Source organism: Sphaerodactylus townsendi, linkage group LG01, assembly GCF_021028975.2.
Source record: "Sphaerodactylus townsendi isolate TG3544 linkage group LG01, MPM_Stown_v2.3, whole genome shotgun sequence".
Taxonomy (NCBI): Eukaryota; Metazoa; Chordata; class Lepidosauria; order Squamata; family Sphaerodactylidae; genus Sphaerodactylus; species Sphaerodactylus townsendi.
In genome coordinates this window covers 66,204,943-66,222,747 of record NC_059425.1, presented here as the reverse complement: position 1 = coordinate 66,222,747, position 17,805 = coordinate 66,204,943, and the positions used below count along the sequence as shown (strand labels likewise).

Below are 17,805 nucleotides of genomic sequence, written 5' to 3'. Positions count from 1 at the left end.
CCAAACTTGGAATGACTGACTGAGACGTGGGTTAGATAACAACAGACATCAGCGGCCAGCCACGCTCGTGCCGAAGACGATGCCGTAGAAGCTGAGCGGCGACCAATGGGAGAGCGCCCGAGCCCCCCTCCCTGCCGCCGAATCGCCGCTCTGCTACAGGCCGAGAGCATGAAGCCATTCATGATTTTGGTGACATCATCGGAGAGAGGGGGCGGGTTCGGCCACGCCTCCCTCGTCTATAAAGGCTGCTGCCCCAATGCTTTGTGCGGGTCGGACTGGGGCAGCGGCAGCAGGTGTTTTGTAGCGCCGAACTTACCCGCGGCTTTCTCTCGCCTTCCAACCGGGCGCCTTCAGTCTCTCGCTCTCTCGTGCCCCCGGTGCAAGTCATACCCTTGAGCCCGCGCTTTGCACGCAGACCCAAAGGACGCTTGGCCAGCCTCTTTGTTAAGACTTCATGTCTGTATTTTTCCCCATTCACTGGTGAGTAACTACAGCAGGTCTTGCGGCTGTCTTCGCGCGTGCGGACGGGCAGCGTGGCGGGCGCGGGAGGGAGCAGGCGCTGCTGCTTTCGGGGGGGGGGGGCGGGACTGGCTCACTTCCGAGGGGTCGCAAACTTGAAAAAGTACCGTCAAGGTTGCAGAGGCTGGGCGGCGGGAGCGGGGAAACAAAGGCGGGGGGCCGGGACTCAGGAGGCGCGGAGCGTTGGCTAAGCAGCGCTCGCGCAAATCTGCCCACGGCGGGTTCGCGCCCTCCCATCAAGTCTCGTTGCAGCCCAATCGGTCGTGCGCCCTCAGACCCGGAGTCGCGTAGGACTCGAGCGACTCACCGTGCGCGGAGATGGGGGCCTCGCCAGGCAGCCGGCCACAGCGGGACTTCGGATTTCGTCAACCCTCCTTAGCAGTCGCCGCACGCGCCGCTGCTGGGAAACGAGGCGGGCTCGGAAGCGCCTGTTCAGCCTGCGCTTGTCCTCCGCTTCACCCCAGCGCGGCGGATTCGGCGGGGGGGGGCGCCTGCCTGCCTGCCTGCCTGCCTGCGGCGGCAGTGCAAAACAGCCAGGACTACTCGGGTGTAGGGCGCATCTCGCGCCGGCGTTGCTCTCTTGTTTGCAGTGGCGGCCTTTCTTGCAGTTGCACAGCTCTCCCTCCGGCAGCGGCGGCGGCATCCGTCCCATTGGGGTGGTCGACCTCTAAACAAGCGGGGGGGCCCTCCCCTTTTAAGTGTATCTCATCAAGATTGACCCTTCGGAACGCCGCGCCCCCGAGATGGCGGAGGGCTGTCTTGAATCGCCCCCCTGCAGCCCGCTGGAAACTTGATCGCGCTGGGGAGGTTTGCTGCTTTGCATAGGATTGCAGCTGCTTCGCTTGATTCCGGCAACAAAGGCAGAAGGGAGCTGTCGTCGAGGGGGGCGAGCGCGTCTGCTGCAGCTGCTTCTGCAGCTCTTGCCTTCAGGAAGTAGCCGCCTTGGCCGGATCAAAAAGGCACTCTGCGCATGTTCAGATATGCCCTGTGTTGTTGGTTCTTGTCTTCTGCGCCAAGTTCCGTGCCTGGACTACAGCTCAGAGTAATGTTGTGCATCGGGCTGCGCTGGTGGGATTTGTGTGCGACTGACGCCTTGGGTGTATTTACGCGACTGACGTCAAATCTTCGCACTTGTCTCTTTGTAACTAGACTGGGAACGGTCTCCTTTCTTGCCATCCAGCAGTGAACAAGCAGCAGAGGCAGTGTCTTTCAGACGGGCATCCATCAGGGATGTTTTCAGAATTGCTGCCTTAAAGCAAAGCTGGGATGGCATAGATGGCACAAAATCTGATTCTGCAGCCAAGCATTTTTAAAATAACCCAATCGCTAGATGCTTCTGACATGAAGGACACTTTCCATTTAGGGAATTTCTGACAGTTTCCCCAAAATTATGTTGCTCCATATGTGCCAGTCCCTTTCAGGCAAGTGACATTTTTGAGAAGCAATTGGCAAAGACTGCCACCCTCTCAGTATTTGGCCTTTTGAGTACTGTGCAATCTCTTCACTAGAGATCTATGAGCTGACCTAGAAAACCAAGTGTTGAGATCATTGGCAAACTGTGTATTTGTCTCCCTAGAGTATTGTTGCCTGTGAACTATGTTCATACTTGGAGTGGTTCATCTTATACTCAATGCTTCTTCTGACTTGCCAGCAATTGCCATTTGTGCACACTGTTTAAAGCTTGGGTTGTGGAGGCCTGGTTTTTAGCTTGCAAGTCCCCAATAAGCCAATTTTCCATGGAGCCCCTGTTTACCTTTTGGTTGAATTTGAAAGCAGTAGCTCTGTTTACTTAATCTCAGATGTTTAATATGTTTTTGTCTTCCCGTTTTTCTTTTGAGCCAAAAGTTATTAAGTCGAGCAAACATTTTTAGCCTCTGCTTTGTGCCTTACAGCAGGAAATTCTAAACATCTTATAAAACTGTTCAGTTTTTGCAGTGTTCTGTTTCACTTCCTTTTTTAAGACTTTCTGTTGAACAGAGTGGCGGGTGGGGAAAATTAGAATGATGGCAACAGGGAGTCATTTTAGATACATCCATTGTTCAGAGGTTAAATGGAAATCAGGGCAGATCACCATCCTGGCAAATGCCAAGCTAGTTTCTCTATACATCTTTTGCCAAGCTGGTTCACTGCAGTTCTCACAGTGCAATCCTATGTTGAGTTTCTCCAGTCCCAATACTTTCAGTGGAGCTAGACTGGATAAACTTTGCATAGAATTACACTGCCATTTTGTGGAAACCTGGTTTATTGTTTGGAGGCCAGGAAGCTATTCATATGCTGACCTTCCCCATCCCCACTCCCCAGTAACTAACAACTAGAGTATAAGAGTGCTACTGGAGCAGAGATTATACGTTTATGCATATATTCGCACTATGTCTAATCTGCTCCTTATACAAGTAACTTTTTTTTGTCTGATGCATTCTTGCCCATGCTTAGTACTTAGCATTTCTTGCTGTTGAAGTAGCTCTCAGAGGATCAATAGCATCCCTGCTCTAGTATGTGACTCCACTAGTAGAGACAGCTGCTGCATCCCCCCCAGCTTCAACTGCTGTGTCCAGTTAGCCACAACAAATGGATGACTGGTGAATCCTAGCAGACTCCTGCTGATATCTTATGATATCAAGGATGCATCTGAAACTCCACTTTGTGCAGTAAACCTGAGAAGCTGTGCTCAAGCAGCTTAAGCTGTAACCCAGCTGCTTTTTCTGGCAGCGCTGTGTAACAAATATGCTTCTTGTCAGTGCAAGAAGTGAGTGGATGCCAGGCAAGTTCAAGGTGTTGTGGCTGGAAATGGAAACAACATTAGCATATTCTGAAATGGAGATGCTATTGGCTATATATGCACATCTGCCTTGGCTTTCACAATGAATTATTCTAGATTTAAAACATAGGCGTGGAAATCCCTGAAGTGAAATTGCAGAATGAATACACCAGATTTAAAGTCCTCAGGGCTGGTGTTAAAACCTCCTTCATGAAATTTCTTTGCTTTAGTTTTGAGGACAAAAGGGCTTAAGGGATAATTGACTGGTCTTTCTTTTGAAGTGTTTAACAAAAGGCTGAGATGCCTAAACATTGCATTTTGTATCTCTAGCAAAAAGGTGGAATGGCTCACAGAAACTTGCACCAAATTTGTTAAGTTCTTCAGTGTTTCACAACAAGGTCCTTGATTCTCATATTCCTGTCTGAACTGCTTTAGAGAAGCATTTTGATGCTTTAGTTTGAGGAATGGATTTGGTCTTCAACTGGTGTATTGGGATCCACAGCTGGGTCTGCTGTCCCAGGCTGAGATGGGTTGCTGCAGCAGCAGCAGCCCCTTAATTGTTTAGGCATGTGAGTGTGGAGTGCGTGAGAACAGGAGGGGGAGGAAGAGAATGGTCTGGTACGGTACAGTGTAGGTTTTGAGTTGTGTACTGAGTAATCCCCCACTGGATACCTTTGCTGTGTGATCTGCTACATTCTTTCCAGCTTGTATTCTCATGCACAGTTTTGGTGTAGAGAGGATTCTCCTTAGGACTCACCTCCATTCTGAAGATGGGAAAACAACTTATGAAGTGCTTTGCACTGCTTCTTTCCAAAGTTCTAGTTTCCTTAACTGGAGAGAGAGTGGGTTGGAAAGACCAAATGTCCTGCTTGATATCTGAATGGCTGTTCAGCAGTATGAAGCTTGGGCTTTTAAGCAGCGTTTTCATTTGCTCCGGTGACGGTGCTGTTTCAAAAGAAGTGTAACAGCTGAAGCTATTCTTTGCCTCTTGTTTCCAGCCCTGGTTATTTGAGATCAGCTGACATGACTGAGGTGATGAGCGCTCCATCTATGGAGGAGATCGGTCTAAGCCCTCGCAAAGATGGCCTATCCTATCAGGTAAGCTTGCTGTGCATCACGCCACGCTGAAAGCCAGTTTACGGCTGGTTGCCAGTGGAGTCATTTGGGATTAGGCAGAGACAATTTCAGCAGACTGACCTACTACTTTGTTCTTAATATTTTAAAACTTATCAACAGCTTGGAATGCATCCTGGGCAGGTGCAGTTAGATTAGCAGCCTGTTTTCTGTGCACATGTGGCTGGAGGTTGGATCCTCTGAGGTCAATGGCCCTTATTCCCAAAGAGCTATGTAAATATGCTTACTGGGAAGAAAATCCCATCAAGGAACCTGCCTCTTGAGTAAATGTGCTCGTGCTTTTGCGTGGCTGGTTATGTTTCTTGTCTTCAAAGTCAAGTTTGTCTAAAGTCACCTCATGTAGTTTTGGAGTCTGTTTATATTTGTTGCTTTAGGGGAAAAGGGTGCTTAGGATGTCCATGAACTCACTGATAACTCTGCATTCAGACAGAGCAGCTGGAAGCATGCAATATGTGCTGCTTCTCTCTGCACTGCCCTCCCAGTTGACTCTGGGAATTTATTACAACTGAAAAGGCAGTTTGGATGAGCTTGTTACTTACAACTAAGTTGAACATAACGTTTATCTGCCATCATTTTTGGCATGGTTCCTATGGAGAAATACAACTGCCAGACAAGGGATCAAAGCTAAACATCTGTATGGATTTTTTTTTAAATTGTAAAGTAATGGATGATGTAAGGCTGCTACAAAGATGAGAATTAATCTAAAGAATCTTTTAGGTTCAAAGATTCACCTTCAGCAATAATCTATAGTGTGATTAGAACACCTGATGCCAGATCGGCACAAAACTATTTGTTCAGTCCCTGAGCTGTTGCCCACAAAAGAATGGTCTTTCCCTTGCTAGTGTACATGGCCAGGATAAGTTCATGAATGTGTAATTCTTAGCCAATGTTTCTAGGTCACGATATCGCCACCACTATTTCTTGCCTTTCAGACACATCTGGTTGTATTTAAGATATATCCCAAAGGCTCACATGATTTGACAAGGGATGGATTGATGAGCTGGAGAGAAAACAGAACTAGGTATTTTCCATTGCTAGCATTGAAAGGCAAACAATGTAGGTGTTCCTGCCAGAAAAGCAGTATCTCATGAGTGGCAGTTCATTCAAACTTAGATTAGATGGTGCTGTTGTATGTAAAACAGCTTTTAAGTTGAAGCAAACACTCAAAACATAAAAGCAAGCGGAAATTTGGATCTGACTGAAACATTACTTGGAATGAATATGCTCCTTGTACAGCAGAGAGAATGAAAGAAAATGTTGTAATACTAGAATGGACATTGGAAATTAAGTTTTATTTAAATACATCTTGTATCCTGCACTTTCTCACCAATGAGGACTCAAGATGGCTTACATCTCTCTTCTTCATTTTATTTGAATATAGAAGCCACATTCAGTAGTATTATCTACTTGTAGGAGGGCACAAACCTCCCTAGACTTCTGTACTGTGATTGCATCAGGGTTTTTTTTTTTGGTTGCTTTTAGGTCCTTGCAGTTACTGCTTGTACAAACCTGACTTAGCTACTTTTGTACTTCGACACAAAAAATACTGCCAGCTTCCACTGTTTTAACATAAAAGATGAGTCACTAGCCACACTCTGGCCATCTCTAGGCCATACCTTAGAACACTGCTGATTTTCAAAATCATTATCTTTGTACGACACAAAGTACTTGGGTACTTGATGTGTTCACCTGCCATTTTGGATTGAAGGGAAAGCTGAAGATCTAAATGTGAACTAATTGCCAAGAAGGGTGAAGCAAAAATGGCACTGGATTTGTGTAGGATATCTGCTTGGACTTAGTCTATAGCTAGGAATTTGACAGCCTTTCTCACCATAAGCCTGAAAGAGAAAGGAAGAAGCTTTTCAATACTGTACCCTCCTGGAGTTATCATTTTGCTGATGAGGATTCCATATGAAGAACTTGACAGGTTTTGGTTTTACTTTTGAGCACCTGTAATTCCCCATTGTGGGATTCGCGGGTAGAAATATCTTTCTCTTTTGAAATGTTCCCAGAAACAATAGCTGTAAGCCCAGTTGCTAAACAGAAAGGAGCTCTCAGCTGAGGCACTTGTCTTGAAAATTTATAACATTTGAATGAGGAACCATTGGCATGGAAACTGACATCTAGCATGTAGGTGTCTAGGATGTCAGTATGTCAGTCAACCACAGCACCACTTAGGCTAGACAGAGCTATAATTGGGAAGAGCCCTTAGAGCAGTCTGGCTCAACTCACTAACTCTATTCATCATGGAATCAAATAAATTGAAGATGGTTATTAACATTTACTTTGCATTTTCATTGTTCACTTCATACAGAGTAATGCAATCCTTACAGCAGCCCTGGAAGATAGGCCAAAATTATGCCCACTTTATAGAGGTGGGGCTGAGAGTAGCTTGCCAGAAGCTGTTTAGCAATTAGGTTTCCAACAGCGCTTCAACAAATTCTGGGGTTTATGATGGGGTGTGCCCAAGAAGGTGGTGTTTGGGGAAGATATGTATCCACTCTTGGATGATTCTCTAGGCTGCCTTTCCTAGCCACTGTGGACCTTTTAAGAGCATCGCTATGTGGAGGTCATTTTTTCTCCCACTCCTCAGCTCTTTGGATGTAGGAAATTGGGGAAGGTAAATTCCCTCCACAGGTTGCCAAATGGGAAGCCTACTTGGCAAATTCATGGCAGAGGTGAGATTTCAACCAGAGATCTCTGTGCCATACCATCTCACCATGAAGATTCAATGGGCTGAATCTCACAGACAAAGTAGTATGAAGATGAAGCTAGAATCTGTTTCCATATATTTCTTAGCAGCTGCATAGGTCCTTGATTCTTGGCACTTCTGAGTGATAAGGCCAGTATGTACTTGTGAGGGGAGGGGGGATGTCCAGATGGTTTGAATGTCATGAACTGGCAGCAGCTGTCCCAGCATCCGTATGCACAATGCTCAACTCAAGAGTCAGTGAATGACTAGAGGGATTAGTGTAGGACCATGTTGAGTTTGAACTGTGGGGAAAGGACATCCAAGTGGAAAACATGCCTGCTTTTACCCATGACACTTTCTCACACCAACTTGGGAAATGTACAGTCCTGCACGGAGCAGCTGAAGCTCCTTTGTGAACGTATCTTTCATTTGAAATAGTTTGTTGTAGACCTTAAAATCTAAGGTCCCCAGTTCCACCTCCAGGACTGATTTGCACAAAGACTGTTCTGCTAGCAGGCCATCGCATAGCCAGACACAAAACATGCAGAATTAACTAAGATGTAATCAGTGTTTCCTTGAATATTAGATCTCTGAGATTCCAGTCAAGAGGTTCCATCTTTGGGGAAGTTTTCATTAGAGTTTTAAAGTTTACTGTACAATTCTTGTCCCTGTCTCTGCTTAGCAAGTTTGAAAGTAGCACATTCATATCGTACACACAAGTTGAGGTCTTTGGTTTTTTTAGCCTTTAGGAGCCCAACCATATGCTTACTGTAAAGTCTTAATTCCTGTTTCTTGTCTGTTGGCCTTGACATAGTACATTTGTAAGACAGCTCCTCCTCCTGCCTTTGTACAGACTTGCAAATGTTTCCTTGTTTTGCATTAGTACTTCAGCCTGATTGCTCTGAAATACTTTCTGTGGCCAGCAGCACTGACCATTTGTGTATACTTGTGAATAACCATGTTCCATTGGGCTGCTTGTACCTTCTGCCAATAGCAAAGCATCACTAGCTATTATAATGGTCAAGGAAAGTTTACAAGTACAGTGGAAAGGCCTTGCCTGAACTGTATCAATTCAGATAGGCTGCAGGGGGTGCTTCACCAGCAGAAGCGAAACAAGGTCCTGTCAGCAAGAAGAGCTGGAGTGCCTCCAAGAGCGCTGACAATATAAACTGGCCCTTATCGACTGTATTTAAGAATAACCACAGGGATGGGATGGGAAATGCAAAAAGGGATGGGAACTTGTGGTAGGGGTGGGGAATGTAACATTCTGTGTTGGCTTGGTTCATATATTGGAGAAAACCAATCAGTTGTGGCTCTCATTCTTCCGTGGAGGTCTCAGAGAGTACATCCCTGACTGGGTGGTAACCTGTCAGGTGCCCTTAAGTAGTTGGGTGGGGGACTTCTATCACTGATCTACCAGATGTCTCCTTCTGCATTTCTTCTGGCAATAAGCAAAAGTTGCAACTAGTTCAAGTGTCCTTGGAACTTGAAGATCTGTCTCTCCAGGGATCTCCCATAGAGTTTTCCCTCTGAGCTTTGAGCACATCTTGTGGGTGATTCTCACCATCCAATCGGGTTGGCCTCCATCCTGGCTTGGGTGGGTCAAATATTCCCCTAAATCTTTGTTGCTGTTGAAATACTTGGTTTTTTTAGTACTGTCATTGAATTAGTCAATGGTACAGTGAGAAGGATATCTTGACTCTCTCTGTAGTGGTATTGGTTTCCTTGTTTGCATGGCTCGGTTTCTTGCAGGCAATTTTGCACCGCAGCAGAGCTCCTCTGGTTTGTACTTTGACAGGCTGACAGGCAGCAAACCTTATTGTGGTTCCTAAAACATTTTCCACTCTTGGTGCCAAGTTCATTTGATTCTAGAGGAAGCAGAGTTAAAGGGGGAGGGGGAGGTAATCTGGCACAGACCCAGATGATGATGAGGATGGTGTTTTAGGACTCCAGTTTCATCTCCTGTCTGAGGCAGAAGGCAAAGGTCACATTTTCATTTTTTTTCTCCTGAAGTGATCTGCTCAACTTTGATGTCTTCTAAAGGGCTCCAATCTTAGTAATCCATTATTATTTTTCTACAGAAATGTGGCATTGTGCATCTTTTGCCCTGTGCCACAGTAGAATGGTTGCCTTCAACACTCTACTACCATAGTTCATTAACAAAATATTATTCTCCACATCTCCATCCGTGGTGTTTGACATGGCTTCCATAATTCTTAATATACTAAAATTACGGTAATAATACGAGCAGGAATTATACCATTAAAAAGCTAAGCAGATAAAGCTGCTACAAAACCACTTCTTTAAGAACAGCAGCGGGTAAAACTGAGAGGCAGCATAACAAAGCCATCTTCTGTAGATTAATGCAGGTAAGAAGACAACACAAGGAAGGATTCTTAAAACAGGTTTTATTCTTCTGTCTTCTGATATAGCCCCTACTCTACTTTCTCCTTCATCTTTCTTTCTTCATTCCACTCTGCTTCCTTTTCCTTCAGTATAAAGGACCCTAGTCTGCCCAGCAATAGCCTGCCATCCCCCAATAGGACACACTTCTAAACTTCTAAAATGAAATAATTTTCAAAATAACTTAAAATACACCACCACCAAGCATTTTAAAAGTAAAGAGCTTACTTTACAGCAGAACTTCCTAAAAGTACAACAGAACAGGTGAAAAACAGCTTGCTTTTTAACTTGGGAGAATAAAAATGTTGATGGATGCCCATAACCTGCAAATTTAGCCCAGGCAAATCTCCGAGGAAGGAATTCCACAGTCTTAGTGTTCCAACACCTTGTTTGTGGTGCACACCTATTTTGTCTCAGTCATTGGATTGGTTGGTTGGGGAGAATGGGAAGAAACTGATGTTATGGTAATGCATGGGGGCCTGCACCTTGTAAAAAGAAAAGGCAAGCCCTACAGATCTGAGAATTGTTAACCATAAGGCACCTGCACTAGAGTCAGACTTCCATTCATTTGTTAGTGTGAGCATTTTTAATGTTGATAACCACCCTCTAAGTATAAAATGGACCAGCAATAAAAGCCTAGTTGTCTTCCTAGCCACAAAAGAGAGGTGGTGCCTACAATCATTCTTGTCAGATGGTTTTTGCAAATATTTATAGAAGCTAAAACTATTGCCCTGGGAAAACTAAGAGGTTTGTGGGCTTCTTCTTAGCTGCTGAGCTTTTGGTGTTCCTGGCTACCCGGCTGAAATTAGCTGGTCATCTGCTGTAATGATGTTGAAGGCATTTGATCACCTGAATGTGAGGACTGCCATGCTAAATCAGACTGAAAATCCTTCTGGTGCTCTATGTGGCTTCAAACTGTGGTCGGCACATTGCCTTTGAAACTCCCAAGCAAGGCGTAAAGCAGTGGACTCTGTTTTGTTCCCAGTGTCTGATGCTTGCAGTTACAGCATTCCTGAGCGTGGAGATTCCATGCCACTCTCATGGGTAACAAGTAAATATATCCTCTGTAGTTTGCTGAATGGGGTCTGTGTGAAAGTGGACATTCAAGAACTTGCCTAGGGCTGAAGGATGCTGGTGGATCATATTCCTAATAACCCTGCAGATACTAATACAGTCTGTATTCTAAATAAGCATTGGCATACCAACTCTGGCATTTATATATAAACAATCAGTGTAAACCTAAAATGGTTGTGGGTACAGGCTCTGAGTTTCAGGATTTTGGTCAGTTGCCATTCAACCCAGGAGATTCCTCACCTATGGCATATCAAAGGATGTCAGCACTTTATTTTGTCTTACGCTGTAGATAGACTGGCAAAGGACCTCCTGCCAGGCTAGTGTGCAGGGTTGAAGAACCCTGATAACTTGATGGAAATATTCATTTTGTTTTATTTTGCTTTCTGTTTTACTCTTTGATCTGATCTGCTGACATGCTTAAAAGATTGTGTTGTGGGATAGCTGCATAGGTGAACAGTCCCCACAAGCTTGTGCGTGAAGAGCAAGCAGCATGGAGTCAAATCTCCGGCATCTGCTTGCTGGATATAAATGTGCTTGTTCCTTTGTTCCCAGAGTCAGCCCTGTCTTGTTGCCCTGTCTGTCATGTGCTGAGAAATTTGACTTCATTTATTTTCCATTGGGCCACCCCCAGCCCTCAAGTGCAGTTGCAACATCTCATTTTATGCTGCCTTTAAAAAAAAGCATGACAGTGGAAAAATCTTGACCTCCTCTATTGCAGCTGTTTGAGATAAGATTGTTCAGCCTATTAAAAAAAATAAAATCCAAGCGACTCATTTGGAGGATATTTATTTTGGGAAACTGCTAACTTAAGTTTAAAGTAGGGGTAAGAGAAAATACAGCCAGTTTATTTTCCAAATAGCTATTTGTGTTTGACCTAATGTACCCAAAATGACACTGGAAATATACTGATCTGGTATTTCCTATACTTGCTGATATCTGCTTTTGCGTCATCAGCTTACTGTAAGTCAATTTCCTGCTCCCCCATTGATCCCTAAATAACAAAATGTCAAAATTTCTGGGTATTCTAAATGTAGACAATTAGTCAATAACTGAAAGTTCAACTTAGTTCTCTGTATGTAAACAAACTGTGTATGGAACAAACTGCTCATAGCTATCTAGAAGGCTCAACTGTTCAGCAAAGACAATTCTGATGTGTTCTAGCAGTAAGAGAATGCGAATAGCTGAGATTTGTAGTTAACATCTTTGGAAGGGCTGATGGGAAGAAGCTATTAAGGCTTTTCAGCATAGCTGGATGACTTGGTGATCATCTGCAGAAGTTATTGAACAGTTTTCCCATATCGTGTATAATTTAGCCAGAGTTCCAGATAATTAAATTATCCACCCCAAGTGGAAAAATCCACAAGGCTACTTTCTACATGGTGGCTTTTTGGAAATTTGTCATGTGATGGCTGTAATAGGAGAAAGGTGGCAATTCGTAGCATCCTGCAACAAAAAGCCCAATGTTCTCTTTCTTACCTGCTGAGAAATCTGGGAAGCAAAGAAAGGTAGAAGCACCCAGGCAACTGTGTGGGCAAAGCTATAAATACCTGATTGAGCGGGCTGAGAGCCAGACTACACATGGTCCTGCTCACATGGAAAGCATCTTGGATCTGCTTGTTGGGACAGCTGAAGCTTCCATCCCAAAGCAGCCCTTATAGGCAAGGTTGCAGAGCTATCACAGGCTTTGGGGAGGAGCTGTGGCTCAGTGGTGGAGAATCTGACAGTCCCAGGTTCAGCCTCCAGTTAAGAGGACTAGGCAGTAGTGATGTGAAGCACCTCCACCAGGGACCCTGGAAAACTACTGCTGGCCAGAATAGACAATCCTGACCTAGATAGAACAGAAATCTGACTTGGTATAAAGGAGCTTCGTATGTTTGTTTGTCCGTCGCTGTTCACGGGAAGGAGAGAACCCTTGGGAAATTGTCTCTTTGGTGGAATGAAAGAGTTGTTTTCTAATGAGACTGTTTTTTCCATTCGTTTATCCATTTTATTCTGCCCTTGCTCCAAGAATCTTAAGGACAGCATAAATTGTTTCCTCCCTCCTGTGTTTGACCCTCTCAGCAGTGCTATGAAGTACAGCAGATGGAAAGAGTGACTGGCTGAAGGTCACCCACCATTGTGGCTGAATAGAAACTTGAACTGTCCTCTCCTCCTACTTCCATGCTATTAGGACAGAGGAGTCATGCAGTACAATAGTGGAGAATCTTCCAAAACTCGAGAGGCTACCACATGGTCAATGATCCTTTGTGTTCTAGTATTAATAGCATGGCCGGGAATGGCTTAATTTCTAAAATGGAGCTGAGGCCTTGGCTTTTAAAAAGTCCCAATCCTAGGGCATATGGGTCCAGCTTAGGGAAAGGTTCTCTACATATGCTCAAGTATGTTCATTATTATTGTCTTTACATGCTACCAGCTTGAGCTGCATGTTCGTACTGTATCCTGGCAGTTCAGAGTTGAGTTCTGTACCAAGCTGTGTAGCAACTTGTTTGCTTCTGGGCTGTCAATTTTAGCAGGATGGAGAGAAACAGCTCTTCTTCTCATACTGCACATGGGGGCTTTTCTGATATCCACTGTATAAAGGTGCCCAATAATAGCAGCAGAGCAGCTCTCTTTAGTTGTTAAGGTCACATATACAAGGAGCCCAGCAGCCAGACATGTTGGAAGCATGAACAGCATACAGTTATTCAGGCTGTAATGCTTTTTTTGAATAACATGGTGTCCACAATTATCAGGAGAATCACATACATTGTACTTTTTCAGTACATATGGTAAAATGTAATTACCCTAGAACTGAATTCTCTGATACCTGAAAACATGAGAGTAGGTAGCAGGCTAGGAAAGAACTGGCAGTGTTGATATATTAGATTTAATTGCTCTTGTAATGTTTTAGTTTTTCAATGTTTACTATTTTGGGGACCTTGAATTGGGTGGAACAGCAACATAGAAATGTTTTAAATAAATAAGTCCTTATCTGAGTCAACATCAAAGTATACAACAGCCCCCTCCTCTTTAGGACAGATCAGTATTCTACAGCTGAGCATATGAGCTGCAGCACACTTTATGTGACCAAGGATATATAGTCCAGTAGTGTCTTTCTGCAGCAAAAGTGTAATATGTGGATAACACTGGTGTGTACCTTTTGTTCTTAAAAGCTGTGTACACATACTTGGGGACATTCAGTTGGGCCAGATGTTTTGTAAATGCATGTGTACAAATGTATACCTCAACTCAGGGTTGCTAGGCTAACAAGGCAAGTTTATCAGAGTATTTAGGGTAGTTCTGCAGAATGGTTGGCTTGATGGGAAGTCACTGAGGCTCTGTGGGTCATCTTGCTCATTCAAGAGCTCATAGCATGAGCAAAGCTGAACTTCCATGCTGTGCAGTAAGCTGTTACTTGCTCAGTCCACAAGGTTCTTCTAGAACAGGGGTCTGCAACCTGCGGCTCTCCATGCTGGCATGGGATTTGTAGTCCATGAACATCTGGAGAGCCGCAGGTTGCAGGCCTCTGTTCTAGAAGTTATAGGGTTCAGTAAAAGTTTCTGAGGTGCTTTTAAAAACCAGCATTTTAATAGATCAGCTCCTAACCGGTCTCTTCAGTTTGAAAACATCTTGTTAGGAAATGCTAATACATAACTGCAGGGTGGGTCTCTCACAGGTGTGTTCATCACTGCAATGACCACAATTAATTTGCTTGGGTGAATGAGCCATCCTACACAAAACTTCAAGCTGTCTCATCACCTTGGTGTTAGTGCTTTTTGGTGCTTTTGATTTATACATTCAGCTGCTAGCCATTATCAAATCAAACACGAAGAGATGTATGTTTATGAATAACTGCTTTTATACAGTGCTTAATGCACATTGTCTTGTAAGCTGTACAGTAACAATACAAGGTAGACCAGTTTTATAGACAGGTTGCAGATGACAACCAAAGTGCCTTTTTTGCGACAACTTGTTATTTTTTCTGGGCGTAAAGCCAAATCTCATCCAGACTGCAGTTGCAGCATGGAAGGTACTTGTTTCAGAGCACCTTGGTTTTCTAGGGTGCTATAGTGTTATGAGTAAGCTGAAGTTCCAAGTCCTCCTAGTGATAAATGGTATCTTAGTCTTCTCAGTTATAAGGGTACATTGATATCATACTGTAAAGAATATTGGCAGGCATTGTAATGACTACTATACATTTGTTTCAGATTTTCCCTGACCCTTCTGACTTTGATCGCTACTGTAAGCTGAAGGACCGCCTACCTTCCATTGTGGTAGAGCCAACAGAAGGAGATGTGGAGAGTGGAGAGCTAAGATGGCCACCTGAGGAGTTCCTGGTCCAGGAAGAAGAAGAAGAAAGCTGTGATGAAGCAAAGAAAGAGAGCAAGGAGCAATAAATGGCACTGGATCTTTTGTACTGATTCAAATGCTGTGTCATCTTGACGGGGAGAATCACAACCGTTCTGAAGAGTCTTTTTCGACAAAAGACATTCAATTTTGCACCTGCAAGATCTTAGTTTTTGTTTTTTTTCATATCTCTATTGAGAACTGAAGTGCTTGATGTGACAATCTCCAGCTGAAATTAAGGAAGAAAGTTGAGCAGGGGTGAAAAATGGTTGCTCTTCTTAAGAGTCACTGTTGAATTTTGTTGAGGGCTATGAGAGTACAGCAGTGAAATAGCATGGTGCTTTAGTGGAGGATTAGCCAGGTGGGAGACCATGTTATTTATATGTGAGGCAGAAGAAGTAAAAGCCCAAGTGTGAAATGGAGCTGCATTTCTGAAAGGAATTGCCTCTGGCTACAGAACCCATGAGAATAGTATTCATCTCTAAAGCTTGCCTTCAAGTAGTGCTTCTGTTTTTGCGTGTGTGTGTTTGGGGGTTGGGAGATGGGCAGTATGATAAAATGCCACCTAGATGCTCCAGTGATATTACACCATCAGGCATGTCTGCCTGTTGAACAGCATAGAGGAGCAGTGGTGGAATAACTTCTCCTCCCAAAGTCACATAATCACTGTAGGAATTGTGGTGCCGGGCACTGACTTGCCAGCCTGTTAGAAAAAAGCAGTCTTCTCCCTACTGTCACCCCAATCCTTTTTCTTCAAGAACACATTTAAACCTTGCAAAACTGAGTGACTTTGGATGGTCCAGCACCAACTTTAAAATGGCCCTTGCCATTCTCCAGGAGTCTTGTTAGTATGGCACAAGGTAACCAGCCAGTTGCAAAGGCATAACAAATAAAGTGTAGATCTTGCCATAAAAATGACTTAAAAGTATATGTTTCTTTGCCACTGTAACTTCTATCAACTCTCCAGGGCAATAAGTTGCAGAGGGACAGCAGTTTTTTCAATGGCTGTCTGGTTTGATTATGTGGCAAATGCTAGATTAAGGGCTCACTTTATGGGAGCCTTCCAGGCCATCTAATAAGGGTCCAGAAATGGCTTTGGGGCTTCTGTGAAAGCAGGATGACAAAAGTGATAATTGAAGGAAAGCAGGTCTTCTCTTTCGAAACAGTAAACAAGTATTATGGTCTCAGTGTTGTGGAGAAAGTGACATGCTTTTTCAATGTACCTGTGGAATTTCTTCACGATCTAAATTCTCAATAATAATTTTCACTTTTGTTGTCCATTTCAACTTTTCCTGGAGGAAGAAAAAAGTTCAGGGTAATTTGTAGCTTTCCAGGAAAGCATCTCTCTACTTGGAGGAAGAGTTCTGGCTCAGGTGTTACTGGATTGGCTAGAGCAGGGGTCTGCAACCTGCGGCTCTCCAGATGTTCAAGGACTACAAATCCCATCAGCCCCTGCCAGCATGGCCAATTGGGAATGGGAATTGTAGTCCATGAACATCTGGAGAGCCACAGGTTGCAGACCCCTGGGCTAGAGAAAGGACCATTCTGAGCAGTGAAATGCCTCTGGTTTCCATCATTTCTGGAAGAACTAAAGCAGAAACCCCACCAGTGATGCATATTTTTCATGGCCTTAACAGTTCAGTCAAAATAATTCCTAGTCTCCCATGTTCCTTGCTTATCAGCTATTGGTTTTTTTTGAGGGGGGGATAGAAATCTGTTGGGCCTTTATGTATATATTTGTATTTGATACCTCATGAGTAGTAAAAACGCTGGCAATGGGTTAGGGGATTTGCTTGTTAAAAATCAGCAGGATTATTTTTCAGTCTTGTCTTGCTTGTGTTTTCACCATAATGGCAATAACTTTTTAACAGCTGTGAGTCACTGTTACATGTGGGTGTGAGGTTGCAGCTTATTCCTGTCTCAGTTGTTTGTCTCCCCCCTACCTTTGTTAATATAGTGTGGGGTGATATACTTGGTGTTCTTGCTTTTCTTTTGGCAGCCAAGAACCTGTCACACATATGCTACCTGTCTTGGTGGACGGTTTTGTCCTCACTGAAACGTGTCTTGCGCCGTTACCTAGCCAAGGTTGCTTTAAAATCACTGGATCCAGATGTTTTCCAGTCTTATATCCTGGACACTTGTTCTTGTCTTGCTGTTCAGTAGAATGAGCTTTTACACCTGCCCACTACCCTAAATTTTTCATTATTTCCCCCATCCCCCCCTTTCCAGTTAACTTTAGTTGCTTTTGAATTTTGTCCCAAGTTTGACATTGTCAAATATTACCCACTTTGAGAAGCAAAAATCCTGATGCTTGAGAGTGGAAATGCTGTCTGTCTTTTAATATTTGAATATCCTTTTCTGCCTCTCTTTTTGTTGTTGTTGCTTGTATGTCTGTCTTTGTTTGAATGTGTCTGAAGAACAAAGCACTCCTGTTTAACTTCTCCTGTTGTATATTACATTCTCCATTTCTGTAATTCTTTTTGAGCCTCAGGGAAAAAGCTAGCATTTTTTTTCAAACTACTTTTGTCACTGTGACAGTTGTAAATAAAGTTTGAAAATGCTTTCCAAACTCGTGTTTCCTCATTCTTCTAAATCTTCTTGCTTTCGCCTAATTTTTATTGACAACCATGACGAATGGGAGGTTGGACACCTGGTGGTATTCTCCAGCATTAGTCTCCATTCTAAACCATGTGCATCTCCGAGATGACGTACCTGTTTACCTCTGTGTTCTCTGTCCCACTTTTCTTTTAAGGAACTTGAGGAAGCAGACATGGTTTTCCTTTTCTCCATTATATTCTCATGACAGCCCTAAGCTAGGATGAGTGTCTGGCTCTAGGAACTTTATAGCAGACCAGCAATTCAAATCCAGTTTTCCTTGATCCTAGTCAGGTGTTTGCTT

At 43.8% G+C, this 17,805-nt stretch overlaps 1 protein-coding gene across 2 annotated transcripts; it reads left to right on the top strand.

Moving 5' to 3' along the window:
* Positions 1 to 251: 251 nt before the first annotated feature.
* LBH (LBH regulator of WNT signaling pathway) lies at positions 252 to 17,475 on the top strand. 2 transcript variants are annotated; one of them, XR_007245722.1, is made up of 4 exons: positions 252 to 480; positions 4,276 to 4,375; positions 14,768 to 16,279; positions 16,419 to 17,475. XR_007245722.1 is itself a non-coding variant. In XM_048510322.1 (3 exons), the coding sequence occupies exons 1-3, from the start codon at positions 455 to 457 to the stop codon at positions 14,954 to 14,956; spliced, it is 315 nt and encodes a 104-aa protein (XP_048366279.1). In that variant the 5' UTR covers positions 252 to 454; the 3' UTR covers positions 14,957 to 17,475. The 2 variants fall into 2 exon arrangements, 1 of the variants encoding a protein (XP_048366279.1); XM_048510322.1 differs by having other exon boundaries at positions 14,768 to 17,475.
* Positions 17,476 to 17,805: the final 330 nt, after the last annotated feature.